The following is a 21,207-nucleotide window of genomic DNA, read 5'->3' as shown; positions in this document are numbered from 1 at the left end:
TGAGTCTGTTGTAGACGAAACGCGCGTCTGGCGTATTTGATAACTTTTGATAACTATTTACCGTCCTTCCGACAACGATGCAGGTAGACGGGCATTGTTGATGTTCATTGATAAACAGATCAACATGTAGTGACAATACAACGAAAGTAGAATTCAATATTGCAACATCATTTGCGAGACATGTTTACGGCCGCAACGTCAACTGCTTATAGAATTGCCGAATGCCATTGCGTACAGATTCATGCCATAAATATTTCCAATAAACCGAACTGCCAAAGAATCGGCTGCAGACAAAAAAACATTTAAAGCACAAAAGTTTCAACCGCATAATTGCCATGGCCGAAAAACAATTGAGATATGGATGGATCAAAGGCAAAACCAGAAGGTGCAAAACAGAACCAAAAACATGCCAAACAAAATTGGTTGACCGTTTCGACAATCAGTCGGCGTTTGTTAAAGGCAGTTATTGTTTTTGGGGTTGAATCATTCATTGGTAAGGGGTTTCAGTGTATACCAAATTATTTGAACATTAAAAATGACGTAATCAATTCAACTTTCGAACTCATTTTTTTAAACAATAGAGTAATGATAAAAAGTGTAACAAAAAATGCATGTTTGTAAATGGGAATTAAAAAAATTCGTGTGTTGCGTTTCTAAAGTCGGTCAGTATACAATAAATTAAAGGGGTAAATGATTAATATTAGTTGCAATAACTTGTTTCCCAATCCACTATGAATAAATATATAAACTAAAGTATATAATACCATACCTATTAGTATTATATATATATAAGTAAACGTTTTATTTCAGACTTATTTTAGCGTTAAAATTTAGAAATGCTATAAACAACTGCCCTGGAGCAGATTTTCACATGAATTTGGATTAAAATCAATTAAATGTTAAACTTTTATTTAAAACAAACGATGAAAATAAAAAAGGTTTCTTTACAAATAAATGTTTCAAATGTTTAGATATAAAAAGAGCTTTTGTAAAATTGAGATATGTAATAGTTTACCACTCGGTGTGTTAGTGTATAAGATCGCTTACCCAACATGCCCAAAATGGTATTGATTGATTTGTGGTTGCAACGAGTTTAAGCAGAAAGAACATCAAATTAAATTTGAAATTTATGAATGACATTTTTTAATATAATTTGAATAAGTTTTTTGTATCTATCAACTTCACATAAAGGAACAGTATTTGAAATAACAAGCATGGGATAATGCAGGGGCAGATAAAGGGAACCCCTTTTTTGTGGAAAAAAATAGGGAATCACTAAAACATGACTGGAGCGGGTTCCCTCTTTGGCAGTCAGTGGGCCTCCACTTATGAATATTTCTGGATCCACCAATGAGATGAGCATTAAAAGATTTTTGTAATTCAATTTTTGATTGATTATTTTAACACCACTTTCAGAACCTTTAGCTATTAAGTGGCAGTCTGTGTTTTTCTTTTAGGAAGTCGGAATGTCCGGATAGAACCACAAGTCTTCTGGAGGAAAACTGCCACATCCCAACCCATACATTGTCTCTGATAAACATATCATATATTACTTAAAAAAATTATTAAAAAAATTCATAAGTTTTTCAACGTCGAGTCGGATTAGACGAAGCAAGGCCTTAGGTTTGACTTCATTATATGATCAAACAATCCAGCACACATAAGCAAATAGATAGACCGGCAAAATAGTTGTATGCGGCAAGATAAGATAACAGTATCTGCAGAACTAACCTCGGAACCAATATTAGAGCCAATACCGTTAGTTTCGAGAGTTGTAAGAGGGAAATTAATAATAATAAAAAAACTGGTTTTGTTTGCATTAAAGATTTGTAGATCAAGCATCGCCTGTTATGGGTATATAGATATAGAAAGATGTGGTGTGAGTGCCTATGAGACAACTCTCCATCCAAATAACAATTTAAAAAGTAAACAATTATAGGTTCAAGTACGGCCTTCAACACGGAGCCTTGGCTAACACCGAACAACAAGCTATAAAGGGCCCAAAATTACTAGTGTAAAACCATTCAAACGGGAAAACCAACGGTCTTATCTATATAAACAAAACGACAAACACGTATATATTACATAAACAAACGATAGGCTGTTTCAAAATAAGACCACATCATCTGCAGCACTAACCTCCAAACCAATATTAGAGCCAAAACGGTAAGTTTCGAGAGTTGTAAGAGGGAAATAAATAATAATAATAATAAAAATGTAAGCTGCGGAGTACCAGACACCGACTTGTTTGACGCACTGAGTTTCCATGAACCTTCCAGATACATGTAGTTGTCCATTTCATTTGATGTATATAGATTCAAATCTTTGTACCAGTCTTTTCTCGCATTATCCGTTGATTGAGATTTGATGGTTTACCAGGCATTTTATAGGAACCTTTAAAAGTTTCCCTTTAAAATCAGAAAATTGGTTTTCCCTTCTGATTTTTTTTCTCACATTTTATCATAGTATTAAATTAACCTTTTTGAGGCTTTTCTGGAACAAAATATAAAAAAAGTAGATACTTGTAGGTCAAACACTCAAAGTTGACCAGTCGGGGAAGTTAACAGGCTGATTTACATACATACTAGACGTCAATCGATGGCAGTTATAAGAATTAATATTAATTCACTCATTAGGTCTTTGCATCTGGAAAAACACATTTATTCTACACTCTTGAAAGGAGGAATTGTGCTTGATTTTCACATAATAAAACATAATCTTTCGATTTAAGTCTGGAGCCGAGGAACGAATTAGAGTCCTTTGTTAATCTGTTGATTTTTTTTTTATTATTGTTTGTTTCTTCGTGTATATATTCACTGGGGTAAAGCTGATGACCGTAACTGCATTCACGGTCATCCCAAGATGTCGGATGAAAAATTAGGTCAGTATTTTTATTGTCTGTTAAGGTGTTTCTACATCATTTTCTTTACAAAGCATACTTTGATACGATGTAAATTTATAAAAGATTCACACGGAAGTCACAAATCTCTACCGAGGAACGTGTATAAAACGGGAATTTGGATTTGAAAAATTCGCTAGGATGACCGTAAATCGTAATCGAGATGACCGTAACAGGATTAGCGATTCATAACAAGGCTGACCGTAATTGGTTAAAAGATGACCGTAAATTGTTAAGGATGACCGTAATTTATAAAGAATTACTAAATTTAAAAGGATTACCGTCAATTGAAAGAAATATCCATATTTGTATGCAATGTTTTTTGTTGAGTTTGGCGTAATAGGGGCTCGGTTAGTTCTTTTTAACTATTTGGCGTATTTTGAGTTTATATGAAAATGATAGTTAACACGACGGGTGCCGCATGTGGAGCAGGATCTGCTTACCCTTCCGGAGCACCTGAGATCAGCCCTGGTTTTTGGTGGGGTTCGTGTTGTTTATTCTTTAGTTTTTTATGTTGTGTCATGTGTACTATTGTTTTTCTGTTTGTCTTTTTCATTTTTAGCCATGGCGTTGTCAGTTTGTTTTAGATTTACTAGTTTGACTGTCCCTTTGGTATCTTTCGTCCCTCTTTTAATTGTACTAGAACACACCCGTGATATCGCAGGTCCGTTACTGATCGAATTAAAGTATATACATGTAACTATGCGCAAGCCTTATTTTAGTATTAGTTTTGTCATCTGATAAAGTCATGCCGATTATAAGATACACAGTTTTCTCTGCTTTCAAATCGTTCTGTTTGAACCCGTCGAACTGGAACTTATCAATTATTGGTAATATTAATCATTTGGAAAACAAAAGGTCCTGGAATGGAGTATTTTTTAATCAACAGCATTGTCCTATATAAGTTATAAATAAAGTTGAATTCTTTGATTTGCTGTTTTACGTCATGCCCGCTAACAAATTGAAAACTGTACCTATGCGCCTTATTTTCAGTACAGATTTTTAGTATTCGTATTGTTATCTTATATAATTAGAAAGTCTTACTGATTAAAATAGGTAACAATTTGACAATTTAGTAGTGTCAACGTTACCCTGTGATTATGACCCATGTATATAGCATCAGAGACATATAATACAATTATTATATGTCTCTGATAGCATATTAATCCTGAATACACCGTTTGGTGGTGCGCCTGTCAGATGCGGAACGTACAGATAAGGTAATAGGTAACAGGTAAATATACTATTGGTATCGGTATCGGACTCGACCCGGAACTTCTTAATTATTGGCAATATTAATTACGTGGAAAACAAAAGGGCCTGGAGTGGTGTAATTTTTAATCTATACCTTTGTACTATATTAGTTATATATAAAGTTGAATTCTTTGATTCGTCGTTTTTACGTGATGACGGCTGACAAATTAGACCTCGTAATTTTAGTATTATAGATAATCGATGTTGTGAGTAGTTTTGATTTAAATGGACACTATAGACAATAGTCACCTGCAAACAATAGGTGATTTTAACTGTGTAACTGAGTGGACCTTATCAAATGAAACTCGTATGTCTGTTTATTTTGCTATCTTCTGCATATTTAAAAACAAATGCAACTCAAAAACCACGTAAGTTAGTTTTTTTCTCTCAAATATAGACTTTATATAACTTTTACATATCTAAAGGTCCTGCCATGCTTTAAGCTTTATGTACCCTTCTGTTGCCGAATTTTTTAAACAGCAATTGTATCAAAACTACAGATTTAATGAATAATAGATACAGTCCATTATAAACATATACTAGGGGAAAACTTGATGCAAAGCATTATTATTTACTGTTGCCTAGCATTTAATAGAAAAAGAGTACCTTGTGGCAAATAAACCAAGATTTTTTATAGAAAATCCACAGCCTTTAATAAAGAGATTTTTGTTATAAAATTTGAAACATAGATTACTCACTTGCTTTTATATGATGTGCTAGTGTTTATTTTTTACAAAAAGTTCCAACCAACCTGTAAATTTCAAAATACTTCGTGCAGAGTAACTAAAGTCGAGCGCACCCTAAAAGGTGTACTTGATTTGGTCCATATTTTTATTTTTTCTAACCAATAACTACATTAATAAACTTGTTTTAAGGAAATCAATGCTAGCACTGCATGCAATAATCCTATATATATCGGTCATCAAATTGCCAAAGATAGAACAAGGATTAAGGCTGTGGATTTTCTATAAAATTCCCATATGTTTAGCATTGAAGTAACACAAGGCCCTTGAAACGATATAATATAAATGGCTGTACATCCATTGCCTTTTTGGCAGTTTTAAAAAGCTGTATTTATTATATGAAATTAATAGGAATCTCAGAAATAAAAAAATCTTTTGGCCTGTAGTTGGATGCTACATATAAAGAACCATGTATTTGAAGCACGTCTTATTTTTGTCTACCTTTATGATAATGTTGTCTTATAAATACGTCTTACACCAACACGATTAATTATTTGATACAAAACAGGTAATACAAATACGGATATTTCTTAGAAATGACGGTTATACTATAAAAGTTACAGTCATCCATTATAAATTACGGTCATCCTTTCGAAATTACGGTCATCATTTTACCAATCACGGTCATCCTTATTATATGTAACGGTCATCTTGAAAATATTTTAAACCAACCCAATTTTCCGTTCTATACACGTTCCTCGGTAGAGATTTGTGACTTCCGTGTGAATCTTTTATAAATTTACATCGTACCAATGTATGCTTTGTAAAGAAAATGATGTCGAAACACCTTAACAGACAATACAAGTACTGACCTAATTTTTCGTCTGACATCTTGGGATGACCGTGAATGCAGTTACGGTCATCAGCTTTACCCCAGTGTATATTTAAACGTGGGACTATGACTTCTTTTTGACTGGGTGTATTGTTGTAGGTTTGTTTATTCCATGTTTGCTAAAAGTAAATGGATGGGGCTGATATCTCAAAAACATGTCAAGTTATTGGCGCCTATACAAGTCAGAACTTGATATTCTTTTTTATAATTTTCGATTCATTTATATGTTTCAGAGTTTAGTTTGGCTTGTTAATTTGCTCTATGATCGGTTCTTCGTCTCTGACAAGTTTGCCGTTTTTAGTTCTCGATTCTTTTGTAAATCACATTTTGAATGTATTTATTGATGTTTTATGCCTCTTTATGCATTTGAGCTTTTTGGTCATTTTATGGCGGTCGGTAAGGGGGGTTGGGTCGGCATGGGAGACGAATTAATACAAGTTCTTCTTGTTTCTGAATCCCAGTACAAATGTATTTCTATTGTATAATTGTATTTTGTGCACTTTTGAAAATAAAAAATTTTGTTTAAAGTAAACCTTAGGCAGCAGGAAATGCATCTGAATAGCGTCTTAAAGAACATAAGTAAAAACTTGAAAGCCAATGATTTATCAGTTTGAGAGCACGTGAGGATCTATTTGACCAAAAATTGACCTTGAAAAACAAAATCTATCTGCGGCCAACTGACTATACCTAATGGAGCTGTAGCCTTAGGTTTTTAAATCAATTTCCTAATTTATCAATAAAAAATTCATGAAACGCATAAAATATTATTTCAATAACAGAAATAGAAATAAAGAAGAATTGTATTCGAGGTTCGTTAATACCAATTATTGTAAATGAGTTGTATTGCAGTGCCATCTTTTTTTTTAACTGTCAAATGAAGTGGTTTTTATGGGCCGTGGTATATATAGCTCTTCAACTGTTTCGTTTCTTATCAATCTAAGGCTTTCAAATATTCGATTATGAGCATAATAATTTGATAAAGGTAAATCTAGAAAAGCGTTTCGAACGCATGCACTTTTTTTACGTGTTGTTTTATTTTTTGGATCTCCTTTTACTTCTCCGTCAATTCGTAACAAAGTTTCTAAACTGATTTATCAGTCCAGATGCTAAAACGTTCATCGGAAAATATTTGATGCAAGCGTAGTCAGAACAATGTCACATTACGGTTCTGTATGGGATTTACAGAATATAGAATAATAAGACAATAAAACACAAATAGGTAAAATTAAAAATAATGAATAATGGTGTGGTAAAATATAAAGAATGAAGAACAATGGTAAAAATTGGGATTAAAATGAAAGACTTATTCATAAATTTAAGAAATCAGAATTTAAGGACCCACAATTCAGTAGTCACACATAGGCACTTTAAATACATGCAATAACCCCCGTATCCTTATTTCATAGAAGCACACATACTGAACACTTGAGTTATCAATTTAAATAATACCTGAATCAGATATAATTATTATAGATTAATTGATCAACGTAATTTTTTATAATTATGAAGGATCCTAAGACTGTTTCATGTTGTTGTATTATTTATTTTGTTATAATTAGTCATGCTAAAACCAAACACTCTGTAATCTTCCGGAAATAAATCAAAAATTAAGTCCCCCGTCTTAGTTCCATTGTAATATTGTAATAGTTTACTTTTTGCGTCACTTCTGTGATCTCGTGTAAGCTTTTCGCTTGATTGAAGCCAAGCTACAACTTTCTCGTTCCATGCTCCTATCTTTTTGAAAAGTCGTTCTGTGAATGAGGAAATCTCTGAAAGTTTTCCTACCATCATCTGTTCGTATAGGTATTCCGGAATTCGAACTTGCTTATCCCAATGTCCATTTTTACAGTGTTTTATAATTTCTAGGAACTCGTAAAATGTCACTGTGCGATTAACTCTACACAATTGATACATTACATGTTGATGACGGCCCTTTTCTAAATTTGAAGATAATAACCGTTCTCTAGGTTCTCTTACAAATACAGCTTTCACCCATGATTCATTGTACATCATTTTTATAATTTCACAAATATCAAAGCTATTTAAAGTTGCCAATCCGTTTCTATGGTTATGTACTTCCGTATTTTTTATACCTTGAATGAATTGAAATAACTTTTTCCAATAAGTACATGCGGACTTTTCGTTCCAAAAGAAGATTAATTTGTATTTTGGAACCACAATTGGAGAGCTCCAATACTCTTTCAATCGATATATCGCTTGTTTGCTAATTCTATAATCACGACAGTTGTCTTCTCTTTGTTTGAGCAGCCTTTCTTGTTTTTGTTGTTTTGATCGAATTTCTGTGTCTGGTTGTGTTGATGAAAGCTGTGACCTTGTGTCTGGTTGTGTTGATGAAAGCTGTGACCTTGTGTCTGGTTGTGTTGATGAAAGCTGTGACCTTGTGTCTGGTTGTGTTGATGAAAGCTGTGACCTTGTGTCTGGTTGTGTTGATGAAAGCTGTGAACATGCTAATAATTTCACGTTGTTTTGTTTCTGTAGAACTTCTTTTGTTGGTAGAAAGTAAAAACACATCGCTATAGTCATCAACACCAACTTTGCAAACCTATTTGAATTAGCCATGAGATCACAGTTAACTATCTTCTAACTCTTTTCCGAAAACTGATTCTTTATTAACTCTCCCTTATCTAATATCGTTCAAAGCAGTCGTTGGCGTCTTCAAATTATGTGTTAGAAAGGTATTGATAAATACCAGCTTTAAGACAATTCTGTTGATTTGCTGTAAATATAAATATAAATGGAAATAATCAGATACTTATAACAAACATTTTTTTTACAGCGGATGACCGTGGGGGCACTCCCATGTTTTTGCTATCGCATAGATTTCCATTACGTGATATTCGTTTTGGGTTTTTAACCGATCTATAAACATGATGAATACGTAGACATCATCCAGTGCAAACTTACATTCCTTGAAGCTTGTTATAAATTCATTTATTCAATGAATACTCATCAAATCCTTTTTAAAGAAGATAAATTAATAATATTAAAATGTTTTGGTATATGTATATACAAATAAGTGCAAAATCATTAACATGCATTCATATGCACACTCATGCGGAAGAATATCTTAAAAACGTTTTGCAATCTTAAGGAACGATAACTCTGCATGGATGATTAAACACTTTTTGCTGGAAAATACGAATGTCTACTCTAATCCATTCTATTAAAAAAATCGAATTATTACAGATGAGTGACGTGTCCACCATATACAGGGTCCCAAAATTACTAATGTAAAACCATTTAAAAGGGAAAACCAACGATCTAATATAATCTATATAAAACACGAGAAACAAGAAACATGTATTAATTTCATAAACAAACAAAAACTACTGTACTTCAGATTCCTGACTTAGGACAGTGCAAACATTTGCAGCGGGATTAAACGTTATATTGGTATCAAACCTTCTCCCTTTTTCTGAAACATTTAAAATTACATCACAACATAGAAAAACACACGATAAAGTATCAATTGGAAGACTTATCTCAATGAAAATATCCTTCCCGCCCTTTGTTTCTTTTGGTTGTTGAACTGTCAGACTGTTTGCTGTAAATTTCTTGCATCTCAAGTTCATCCTTAAATACTATTTACTATTTAAGGACAAGAAAACCTCGTTCACCAAACGTGAAATAACGTGATCAAGAGTATATAGATATAAGAAGATGTAGTTTGAGTTCCAATGCGACAACTGTCCATCCAAGTCACAAGTTGTCAACAGTACAACCATTATAGGTCAAAGAACGGCCTTGTACACGAAACCTTGGCTTACATTGAACAGCAAGCTATTAAAAGCCCCAAAAATGTTAAGTGTATTCCACTCATAAAGGAAAACCAACGATATAAATCTACATTAAAAACGAAAACCGAGCAACACATATGAACAACATCAACAATTATTAAACGACAACCACTGAACAACAGGTTCCCGACTTTGCACATGTTTTAGAGCCATAGACAGTCAGAAAGGTAGGACATATGCAAGGCCAAAATACGTAAGGATTGTTAGAATTCAACCTTATAATAAATATCATTATAGTCCTTGTATATGTCTAAAATGAAGGTTTATGTTAAACTTAATTCCATAACATTCAACTTAAAGGCTTTAGTCTTAGATGAATGATTTGTATGCATCACCTACGATAGTATTATGTTTTCTGGTATGTGGGTCCGTTTGTCCGTTTTTGTCATCCATCTAATGAGTTAAGTCTTTTTCAACTGATTTTAATAGTTTGTTTTTATGTTGTACTGTTACACCGCTGTCCCAGGTTAAGGGATGATTGGGATGCCACTGCCATGTTAAACCCCGCCACATTATGTGCTTATGTGCCTGTCCCTAGTCAGGTACATATAATTCAGTGGTCATCGTATGTTTATGTGTTACATATTTGTTTTTCGTTCATTTTTTGTACTTTAACAAGGCCTTTATTTTTCTCGTTTAAATTGTTTTACATTGACATTTCGTAGCCGTTAATAGCTGACTTTGCGGTTTCGATTTTACTCATTTTTGAAGGCCGTGCGATGATCTATAGTTGTTAATTTCTGTGTCAATTGGTCTCTTGTAGAGAGTTGTCTTCATACCACATCTTCTTTTGTATAGTTAGTGATCATATTTAGTTTGAAATATACGACCTTAAAAAAAATCTTATTTATTTGTTTATATTTTGTAATATCACGAAATTTAAAACACGCAAGTGTATCGACAATATGTCACAAATACAAAAATTAATGCATCTTGTGACTGGGTTATGTGTTGACATAGAACAAAACACACACACAATGAATAATACGACCTGTCTGCACCGACCCCTCTTGAATGAACTTTGCAACAGTAAGCTAAGCTGCTTGATCAGATATGATATAAAAGTTTAGAATTGAATACAGTTGTACCGAGTTGGAATTGCTCAGTGCAATACTAAATCTAGTCTGCCATTTTGAAATAATAAAAACAGTTTATATAACTAACCAAAAATTACTTGAAAACAAGACGAAAATTTCCCTAAATGAGTGACAAAGGATTACAGAAAACTTAGAAAATAGGTAAGACTGAACAATAAAACCCCAGTGACTTCCCCTGTATTTCATTTGATTTGTTATATTGTCCAATACATGAATATATATGGTTGATGGGTGGGGATCTCATCTGTTTCCAAGTTATCAAACCGGATTGGGTCGAGTGACCCTTAGGACTCTCCCTATATTTCATTTGATTAGTTCTTTTGTCCCATATATGAAAATATATAGTTTAATTTAAAGGTGGGGATCTCGACTGTTTCCAAGTTCTCAAACAAGAGGAGGGGTGTGGTGACCGCAGGGACTCACCCTATAATTTATTTGATGTGTAATTTAGTCCCATACATGACGGTATATATATAGTTAAGGGGTGAGAATCTCAACTAATTCCAAGTTCTCAAACAGGAGGGTGCAGGGACCTTAGGGACTCCCCCTATAATTCATTTGATTTGTTATATTGTCCAATACATGAATATATATGGTTTATGGGTGGGGATCTCAAACGTTTTCAAATTCTCAAACAGGAAGGGATAGAGTGGCCCCACGAACTCCACCTATATTTTATATGATTTGTTATATTGTCCCATACATGAATATAGATGGTTTAGGGGTGGGACTTTTTCGTCGAATTAGATATAACTAGATGTGTCAAAGCGCCACAATGTTTATATCTATTTACTTCGTTGCGGGGCCATATAAATACTAGTTAAGGTGGTACCCAACACTTTCACTAAAATTAATTTGGCTCGTTTAATTTTCATAAAATTTTGACAATGTATTTACTTTGACCCTTTTAAAAAAAATATATAAAAATTTCAAAAATTTTGAACCAACCGTTTTATCACTGGTTATATAGCAGTTTGACAAACACCAATTGTGATCATTGAGAAGCTTAATATTCCCTTTACAACACAATAAAAAAAAAGTTAAGACAGAAAAGTCAATTGGTTCAATTGATAAAATAAAAATATATCGGAACTCTCGTTTTTTTATTTTTATAAAAATACAAACCTTTTTTTAAAACGGTATATGAATAGGTAAAGTCAATTTTCTTAGTATTTTGGTTTATTCAAAGGATAAATTCGAAGGGTTGCTGTAACCTAGCACGTTTTATGGCTGTCAAGTCAACTCGAAATTAAAATCGGCAAAATCCCAAGGCAGAGAGAGATTGTTCATCATATCGCATCTTCTTGTTTGTATATCAACAAAGTCCTCGTCCTTAATTAATATTTGCTTTTTTCAAAACAAGTGAGAAAAATTATAAAAATCTTACCGCTTTACAGGAAAAAAAGTCCTTTTTCTCAACTCTCAACTCTGGATGAAATGGATACAAATGAACTCACCATGTAGACACCAGGATTAGTTTTTTGTATATTGTTGACGTGTTTTAACATAAAGAACAATTTTTAATTGGACTACGGTAAGTCCGAATTGATAAATATTTTGTCTTGTGAATTACAATAAATTAATTTAGAATATGTTGTTATTTTCATTTAAAATACATTTAATAGAATTGCTTTTTTCACCTTATGAAATAGAACAATAAAAAACAATGAAAATTTAAATAACCTTTATTCAATTCAATTCTTTATTACTTTAAGCACATTATGCTTATCAGTGCAATAAATACAAATACATTTCTATAACACAACATAACATAATACATCAGAGAAGCAAATAAATATCAAGTATTGACCAATAACAGTTTGGTCCTATGATTATGTGCATTAAACAAGAATTTACACAAATTACGCAAATCTTTTACATTTTCAGTGCTGAGAAGTTGCACTAATTTGAACGACGATGGACGTCTATAATAATAAGGTTTAATAAACTGTCTCCTTAAGTCTCTATACTTTCACATTGTAAAACAAAATGGAATTCATCTTCAGTGATATTCAAATTACAAAGAGTACATTTTCTATCTAACCTATTTACTCCATGATAACGGCCTACTTCAACAAACAAATTATGAGATGACAATCTAAGGCGAGTTAAATACACTCTAAAATTCATATGTTTAGTTAGATAATTCTGTAAACATACATTATTGACAATATATTTATATAAATAACACTTAGATGAAACGTTCAGTTGATCATTCAAAGTCTGTTTTGCTTGATCATATATCCTTGTTTTTACAAATAATAATAAATTTGTATCAATAATCAAATTGTCTTGGTTATACCAGATCTCATTTAAACCCAAGTTAAATAATAATTGTTGTAGTTGATAAATCCAACTGCTTCTAATATTACAGAAATTATACAGTTGTTCCCTGTAGCAGTTTTTAAGAATACAATTGCTTGTGGATAATAATTTGGACCAGTACTTCACTATGTTGTACATTCTAAAATATATCAAAGGATATCTACCCAATTCAAAATAAACCATAACATTTGTTGTACATTGTTTGACACCTAATATGTTTTTGCAAAAATCAAGTTGTATTTTTTCAATATTTGGAGCTTTATGGAAGCCCCATATTTCACAACCATAACATAAAATACTGCTAATGTAAGTATCAAATAAATTCAAATATGTAAAAACATTCAAATACAATGACGAAACCTTCGACTTCAAACCGAAAACAGCTTTTCTACTTTGCTCAGCTAAATGTTTTTGAGCTTTAACAAATTTACCGTTAAAATTTAACAGTACACCAAGGTAACAAAATTCATCCACTATGTCAATAGCATTGCCATCATAATACCAATTTTCTTCGTCTTTTACAAAACCTCCGTTTCTAAATACCATAATTTTTGTTTTGGCAATGTTTACAGTCAAACCCCATTTACAAGTATATAATAATAATGTGTCTAACATATCTTGCAAGCCAATAACTGAATCAGAAAATAAAATCATATCATCAGCATACATAAGTAAAAATAATGACAAGTCTTGCACTTCATATGGTATATTACTATTACGTAGAAATTCCATTTCAAAGTCATTTACACATAACGAAAAAAGTATAGGAGAAAGAACTTCCCCTTGCATAAGACCAACTGAATTTGTAAACTGCTCAGAATAAAAACCATCAACTTTCACACATACTTTTACTGTAGAATACATTGATTTTAAAAACAGAAAGTAATTTGCCTGTTATACCAACTCTTGATAGTTTCAACCATAAGTTAAGTATGGTTACAGAGTCAAATGCCTGTTTGTAGTCAACGAAACAGCAATATAAACGTTTTTTCTTGAAAAGTGCTTTCTGAACGAGTGTCAACAAAGAATAAATTGCATCAACAGTGCTGCTACCCGGGCGAAATCCAAATTGCGCATCTGTAATTATATCATTATTCTCAGACCATTTAATTAGTCTTGAATTTATAATAGATGTAAATAGTTTCGCTAAATTACTGACTAAACTGATTCCACGATAGTTCGATGGATCGGACGAGTCGCCTTTTTTAAAAACAGGAATTAACACTGCGAGTGCCCAAGATTTCGGAAAATGTCCTGATGCTAATATCTTGTTGAATATTTCCTCTAGGAACGGTAGCAGAATATCCTTAAATTCAATGAATAACTCGTTAAATGTACCATCAATACCATGACTTTTGCCACGTTTTAGGTTTGAAATACACTTCAAAATTTCATCATGTGTAATAATTTGATCAAGTTCATCATATGTTGTGTCGGAAACGGTCTCTGGAGTTTCGACTGTCACATTAATACCATCATTTGTGACCAAATTTCTAAAATGTTCGAAGAATTCAGAAAGTGACACATCAGAATTTTTGGCTCTCTTCTTTTGAAAAAGTTTATAATATTTCTTTGGGTCGCTTTTACGCAATGTAGCTATCATATCACCCTCTTGACGCTTATATTTTCGTTTTAGTTTATTTTCTAAACGCTTGTATTGTCTTTTAGACATAATTAATATTTGATGATTTTCAACATTTTTGTCTCTATTAAATGTATACAAAGAACTAGTATAGATAGATCGAAGTCTTTTGCACTCGTAGTTAAACCATGGTTTGTCATCTTTATATCGGGTCGTCTTACTACGGGTACGGTCACAAATATTATTTGAACTATGTGAATTACAAAAGAATGGTGAAATAATGTTCATCAAATTAGAAGTAAACGATTCAACATAATTGTCAATACCATCTTGGGATTTTTCAATATCAGAAAATACTATCTGGCTAAGTGAACCACTGTTTAAAGTTAAAGACTCATAACACTGATCTTTTAGCTCTTCCTTCCATCGGTAACTATCATATGAGTTGTTTGACGTACCACTGTTACGCTTAGGCTCTTGTGAATCGTTCAATATGCACCGCAAGCGAACATGTAAAGGCGCATGGTCACTAAAAGAAGTGAAGTTACAAACAATAAACTGGTCTATAATGTGTAAAAAGTCATATGGAGCCAATAAGTAGTCTACAACACTCATTCCCCGGGAACCACAAAATGTATAGTCATTAGCTAAGCCATCCTTATGCCGACCGTTCAAAATACGTAGACCAGTGCTTCAACACAGATTTAACAATTTTAATCCAAACTCATTAGTACTTTGATCTGGATTTCTTCTTACTGGTAGATTTGTGTCACTTAAATACCCAAAAGTATGGTTGAAACTATCAAAAATTGGGCCACATACATTGTCATTTATATTGTAAAAATACTCTTGACGTTTCTGATGAATATTTTTCAACAGATTTTAACAAATCATAGAATAAATCACAATTATACATCTTATAATAATTTGAATAGGCAGGAGGCAAATACACACATCCAATAAAATAATCAAACCCACAAGTTGATATATTCTTTGAAACCTTGAGCCATATAATTGTATCATTCTGAATATCAACTACTTCAACATACTTTGCAAAACATTTTTTTATTAACAAATATAGTCCACCACCTTGTTTATATTTACTTTTTAGTAATGGGACTGGCTTACAAATATAACCATCTACAATATCATCAAATGACTTATCAATCCAACACTCAGACAAAATAACAATATCATATGTTTTAATGTAAGATAAAAAAATTTGGCTCATTAAGTTTATCATGTAAACCACCATTAATGTTCCAATACAAAAAGTTAATAAAGGAGATGCTTCTCGATGTGTCCTAGTCTGTACCTGTGTGCATATCTGCTAACACTTCAAAGCGAGATCCACTAGACGAGCCATTACTCACTGAAGATTTACTAGGTTTTATACTTGAGACGCTCGGTGTTTTTTCGGCCACTGAAAACCCTGGACCCGACGGTATCCGACATTCTATCACCTGACTGATCACGACGTGCAATTTTGACTAGCTCGTTAGATTTAACAACAGTCTGCTCACCATCAATAAAAAGTTTATCTTTATTAAACGAAACTCGTTTACCTGCCTCCTTTGCTTTTTTATACACAGGAAATAATAGTTTGCGTTTTTCATGTATAGCTTTCGGAAATTGTTCAGAAATTGAAATGGTTGACTCTTTTAATTTGCGAGAGTTTTGACGTACAGTGTCCCTTTGTTGACGTTTTATAAATTTGACAATTATGGGGCGCGGCTTACGCACATTCCGAGTCGACTTGCTCACGAATTTCTTTCCCATCCTAAAGGCAGATGCTATTTCGATTGGTTCTCGAATTTCCAGAGATAAAGCACATATGTTTCTAATGCTATCAATACAGTCTTCGCCCTCCTTCTCCTCGATACCAAAAAACATCAAATTGTCCCTCAAGTTTTCACATTGTAGTTGTTCAAGCTGATCAACCATACTCCTGTTAACAACACGCAATGAAGTTATATCATCGGCAATGACAGCCATGTCAGATTTATTTTGTTCGAACCCTGCAGATATAAACTGCTGACTATTTTCAACGACCTCAACTCGTTTCACAAGACCATCAACAACTGCTCCCATTTTCGTTAACTTAGAGTCAATGCTTATAACTGATGACTTTATTTCATCAACGGAATTCATTCTCAAATTAAGATTGTCAATTTTATTCATCAGGTCGGACATCCATGGGGGTGTACTGCTAAACGATGTAGGAGGAGGGGGGTACAAATTCATTCCGGTCATTCCGGTATGCGATGCATGCTGTGAAGGATAATGCTGAGACATAATACTAAATGGATTTGCATCCTGTGATGATGCAAAATTGACCGTTGGCATCACATTACCACCAGATGAGTTTGTTATTGTTTGTGACATATTAAAAATGGCGGAGGAATCAGACGCACCACAATCAGTTTTACTTTGAACACGTTTTCTTTTTGGTTGCGGCTTTGTTACCCTTCTTTTATGTTCCATTAGGTCTGTTAAATAAGTTTACCATACACTGTTCATAATAGAGCAACCAACCACTCCTGAAGACATCTTAAATATCATTTTTTAAGAGATGCCAAACAGACATGTCCATACAGTCCAGGGGGACATAACTCATATATAAATAGCTAAATTATCCTATTGTTTACCTGTAAATGACAGAATAGACAGGTAACTATTAACAAAAGAGTAATGTCTAAAGATAATAAAACTTGTAAGATACATGTATCTTTCTAAATGAAGGTAGATAGTTTCTTGATAAATATAGCTAGATTATACTATAACTGACAGTGGCACAATGACAGCATATTTTGCATTTTCAGTATAGATGGGTATTCTGTATAATATTTCGGTATATATTTTTTTCCGAAGTTCAGTTATAGTACTATTATTACATACATATAAATAATGATATTCATCACCAATACATGATTCATTACATAAGGTACATATGCAATCTGTTCTAGCGATGTTGTACTATCTGCCAGTTTCCATAGGAATTTTTAGGTATCATGTTCTCAGTTTTGAAATCCAGATTCTTTTATCCTCTGGAAGACGTAAAAGATAATTTTCTAGACCAAACTGAGATTTGAATAAGTTGTAATATTCGCCACGATCGATATTACTGAACCACTTGTGAAGAAACTGATCTTGAAGGATCTGTTTAATAACTGGTTTGATAGTAGAATAATCAATGTATTGGTTGAAAAACATATAACCTAATCCTGAGTTGTCAAATATAGATTTTACAAATGACACCCATTTCAATACACAAATATCATCAGCAAATTGCATGTAATTTGAAAATAAGCTTATACATAGAACTACTAAGTTTGTTTTCATTTTTAGCCATTCTGCTCCAAAACGATAACATTCTTAATTTAACTTTAATTTCTAGTGGAAACCTTCCTATTTCTCCATATACATTTGGAGTACTTGATCTCACATTTAAAATTCTCTTGCAAAATTGTAGATGAACTTTTTCAATTATATCAATGTTTTCAAATCCCCATATTTCTGATCCATACAATAAAATAGGTTCGACAAGATAATCAAATAATTTAAGTTGTAAGTCAATAGGTAAATGTAAATTTCTAATCTTTGTATAAACAGCAAAAAGTGCTTTTTGCGACTGTTCTACAAGCTTTTTCTTTGCACAAACAAATGACCCATTATAATTAAGCAAAAGACGAAGATATGTATAGCTATCTACAATTTCAAGAGATGTACCATCAAGTTTAAAATCAAAATCCATTTTCGTTATTCTTTTGCTAAAAACCATCACTTTAGTTTTACCAATATTCACACTAAGTTTCCACATTTTACAATAGTTTTCAAAAACTTTGAGAGCATTTTGCATTTCATCATAATTATCAGCAAAGATAACAGTGTCATCTGCATATAACAAAACAAAAATTTCTAAAAATACATGTAATTCATTATAACATTTTTCTTTAATTAATTCTAGAGGTAAAACATGAAGTTCTCTGAAGTAATCTTCTAAGCCATTTAAGGATATGGAAAACAAAAAAGGGGAAAGATTTTCACCCTGACGAACTCCAATCATACAAGGGAAGAAATCTGATTTCGTATTGTTGTATTGAACACATGATTTGATATTAGTATAAATATTATATATAACTTGGAAACATTTTCCTTTTATCTGGCTTTTTTGTAATTTTAACCAAAGTCCAGTTCTCCAGATGGTATCAAAAGCCTTTCTAAAATCTATGAATGTACAAAACAATTTTTTACCAAAGGACAAATACAATGAAACAAGTACATGTATGACAAATATATTGTCTGTAGTTGAATGCCCTTTCCTGAAACCGGCTTGATTTTTAGAGATCAATTCCAGTTCATTAGAAAAGAAATTCAGTCTTTCGTTTATAACCGAAGTGAAAAGTTTACCCAGACAACTAATGAGTGTAATTGCTCGAAAGTTGTCAGGATCTTGTGGATTACCATTATTCTTAAACACCGGCTATCCGGAGCCAACTATCTGGGATAATACATGTGTCTAGCACAATGTTAAAAAGTTTATAATACCTTGAGATAAACTCAGGTGTGGTGTTTTTAAGATATTCGTTAAGAATACTGTCAATCCCAGGTGCTTTACTATTTTTCAATTTCTAATAGCTTCAGCCACAGGTGCTTGAGGACAGGATCCTGTATGAGCCCCATATAGTCCCTCCCCCCCTTTTTTTAAATTCATAAATCTCAGATTTTTCGATATATATCACTTATTTGTACCATATATATATTAATATACCATATTTATACTCTAAATATGCATGTTTACTATCAACGTGAATCTCGACTATAGAGCGAAGCGAAAGGTTGCCAACTTCGTTTCAAGAAATAGGGGCAATGGTCAGGAAAAATTGTTTTAAAATCTAATAAAATGTCTCTTACCGGTCTAATCAAAGAGTACTTGCTGTTCCCATATAATTATCCTTATCGAATATCAATATCCAGACATAATATATTACTGTTTAAACACTTGTATACAGTTTTTTCGCTGGCGGTGTTGCTGTTTTTTGGTCCATTCAACTTCGATCAACGGAAGTTACAAAACAACGACATCTGTGTGGTCTTCAGCTCAAGAAGGATAACTCCACCTGAAAACGCGGATAATTAGATGAGTTCCAGGGTAGAAAAAGTCAGAGATTTCCGAAATGTACACATTCGAAATTCTCGTATGTTTTCCTTCCCTGCATTTACCCCGGAACTCATCTAATTTCCCGCGTTTTCAGGTGGAGTTATCCTTCTTTCGATTTTTTTTTCTGTGTTTTGCATAGTAAGAATAATTTACAGGTAAATCGAGTACATCCTATCTATCAGTTTTTGTTTCGCAAAATGAAAAAATGTCATATTGATTAATAATATCACAAAAGTCATTGTTCAATAGCTTGGATTTTAATCCACACACATTTACAAAGGAGAATCGTAATCGTTCATGTGTGTCTGATGTTTTGTCCTAACTTCCGTGTACATGTTGATCAGGGGGTGCACCACGGGGCGGGGGCTCATATGGTTGGCCATCGACAATGAGTTGATCATATAAAATTTTAGCGTTTCTACGGGCCCTTTGGAAATCTTTTAACTTCGGTATTAATGCCCGTCTACGATCATTAATTTCTGCGGGGTACTGCTGCTGTACTGAATAACGTGACTTATGCCTTAGTTTTGCTGGGACGGCTCGAATCACACGTTGGTGGTCATCGTATTTTGAAATTTCGCTATGATATTTCTCGGTTTTCAATCATTTCTTGGTCTGAGCCTATGAACATTCTGAAAGGAAATAGTGTTAGCGTCTCTGATTTCAAGTTCAGTTTCGATAAAGGTTTTTATTACACTTTCAGTGTCTTCTTTGGATTCATTGTCCTGCTCAGCTATACCACTAAAATTCAAATTGTACTTCATTAAATGTGTTTGGGGCCGTAGAAATAATTATTGTTCTTTAAGTTCATAGTTTTCATTTTCGAGCTATGTGTTGACTTGTTCCATTGACTTTACTCGATCTTCTATGATGAAATGATGATTTTCTTCTTTTGCCAACGTATGTGCTTGTTGTTCTTGTGTTGCTTTGATGTTATTTATTTCAATTTTCATATCGTTCATGTTTTTTTTCAAATATTTGGAGTTTTTTGTTGATGTCTTCCAATAAGTCAAGTTTTTGTAACTGTTGGTATATAACTATGTTAGTATTGTTGACACTTTCTAGTTTTTGATTCATTATACTCATGTTTGAAAAAATCATCTGTATTGCGACATTGGGGTCTGAATTAATTAGGGTAGCAGTTGATATAGGTAGTCCTGAATTACACGGCATTGGGGACTGAGAGATGCGTTGAGGCTCATGCACCGGTGTACTTTGCAGAGGGTAAGGCGGTACCGAGGGTCACAAACAATTTAAATAAAATAGATTTCTTTACAATTTAATCTTTCAAAATGACTATACACATGGAAAAAAGTATTGCAATTGAAATTGAAATTTTAAAAAAAACACTCTTTATTTTTTTTTTATATAATTTGTTAAAATAGAACTAGTGAAACGTTATTTAAATATCATCTGAGTTTGATCAATAATTATCGACTCGATAATTAAGTTCTTATCTGCACATGCAGCTACTGTACCCGTAAACAGCAAAACAC

The 21,207-nt window shown here is 32.8% G+C and overlaps 2 protein-coding genes across 4 annotated transcripts in view; both read right to left on the bottom strand.

Moving 5' to 3' along the window:
* Positions 1-21,207, bottom strand: part of LOC134705788 (uncharacterized) — a 474,551-nt gene that overhangs the window by 407,082 nt on the left and 46,262 nt on the right. The window lies entirely within an intron of this gene.
* LOC134705157 (carbohydrate sulfotransferase 9-like) lies at positions 7,251-12,231 on the bottom strand. Of its 3 annotated transcripts, XM_063563908.1 has the most exons (3): positions 12,031-12,231; positions 8,160-8,465; positions 7,251-8,093 (listed from the first exon to the last, which is right to left on the bottom strand). In XM_063563908.1, the coding sequence occupies exons 2-3, from the start codon at positions 8,306-8,308 to the stop codon at positions 7,253-7,255; spliced, it is 990 nt and encodes a 329-aa protein (XP_063419978.1). In that variant the 5' UTR covers positions 8,309-8,465; positions 12,031-12,231; the 3' UTR covers positions 7,251-7,252. The 3 variants fall into 3 exon arrangements, with proteins under 3 accessions (XP_063419978.1, XP_063419976.1, XP_063419977.1); XM_063563906.1 differs by having other exon boundaries at positions 7,251-8,465; XM_063563907.1 differs by having other exon boundaries at positions 7,251-8,465; positions 12,101-12,231.

The sequence above is a fragment of the Mytilus trossulus genome, chromosome 2 (assembly GCF_036588685.1).
Source record: "Mytilus trossulus isolate FHL-02 chromosome 2, PNRI_Mtr1.1.1.hap1, whole genome shotgun sequence".
Taxonomy (NCBI): domain Eukaryota; kingdom Metazoa; phylum Mollusca; class Bivalvia; order Mytilida; family Mytilidae; genus Mytilus; species Mytilus trossulus.
This window is presented reverse-complemented; position numbering and strand designations above follow the sequence as displayed.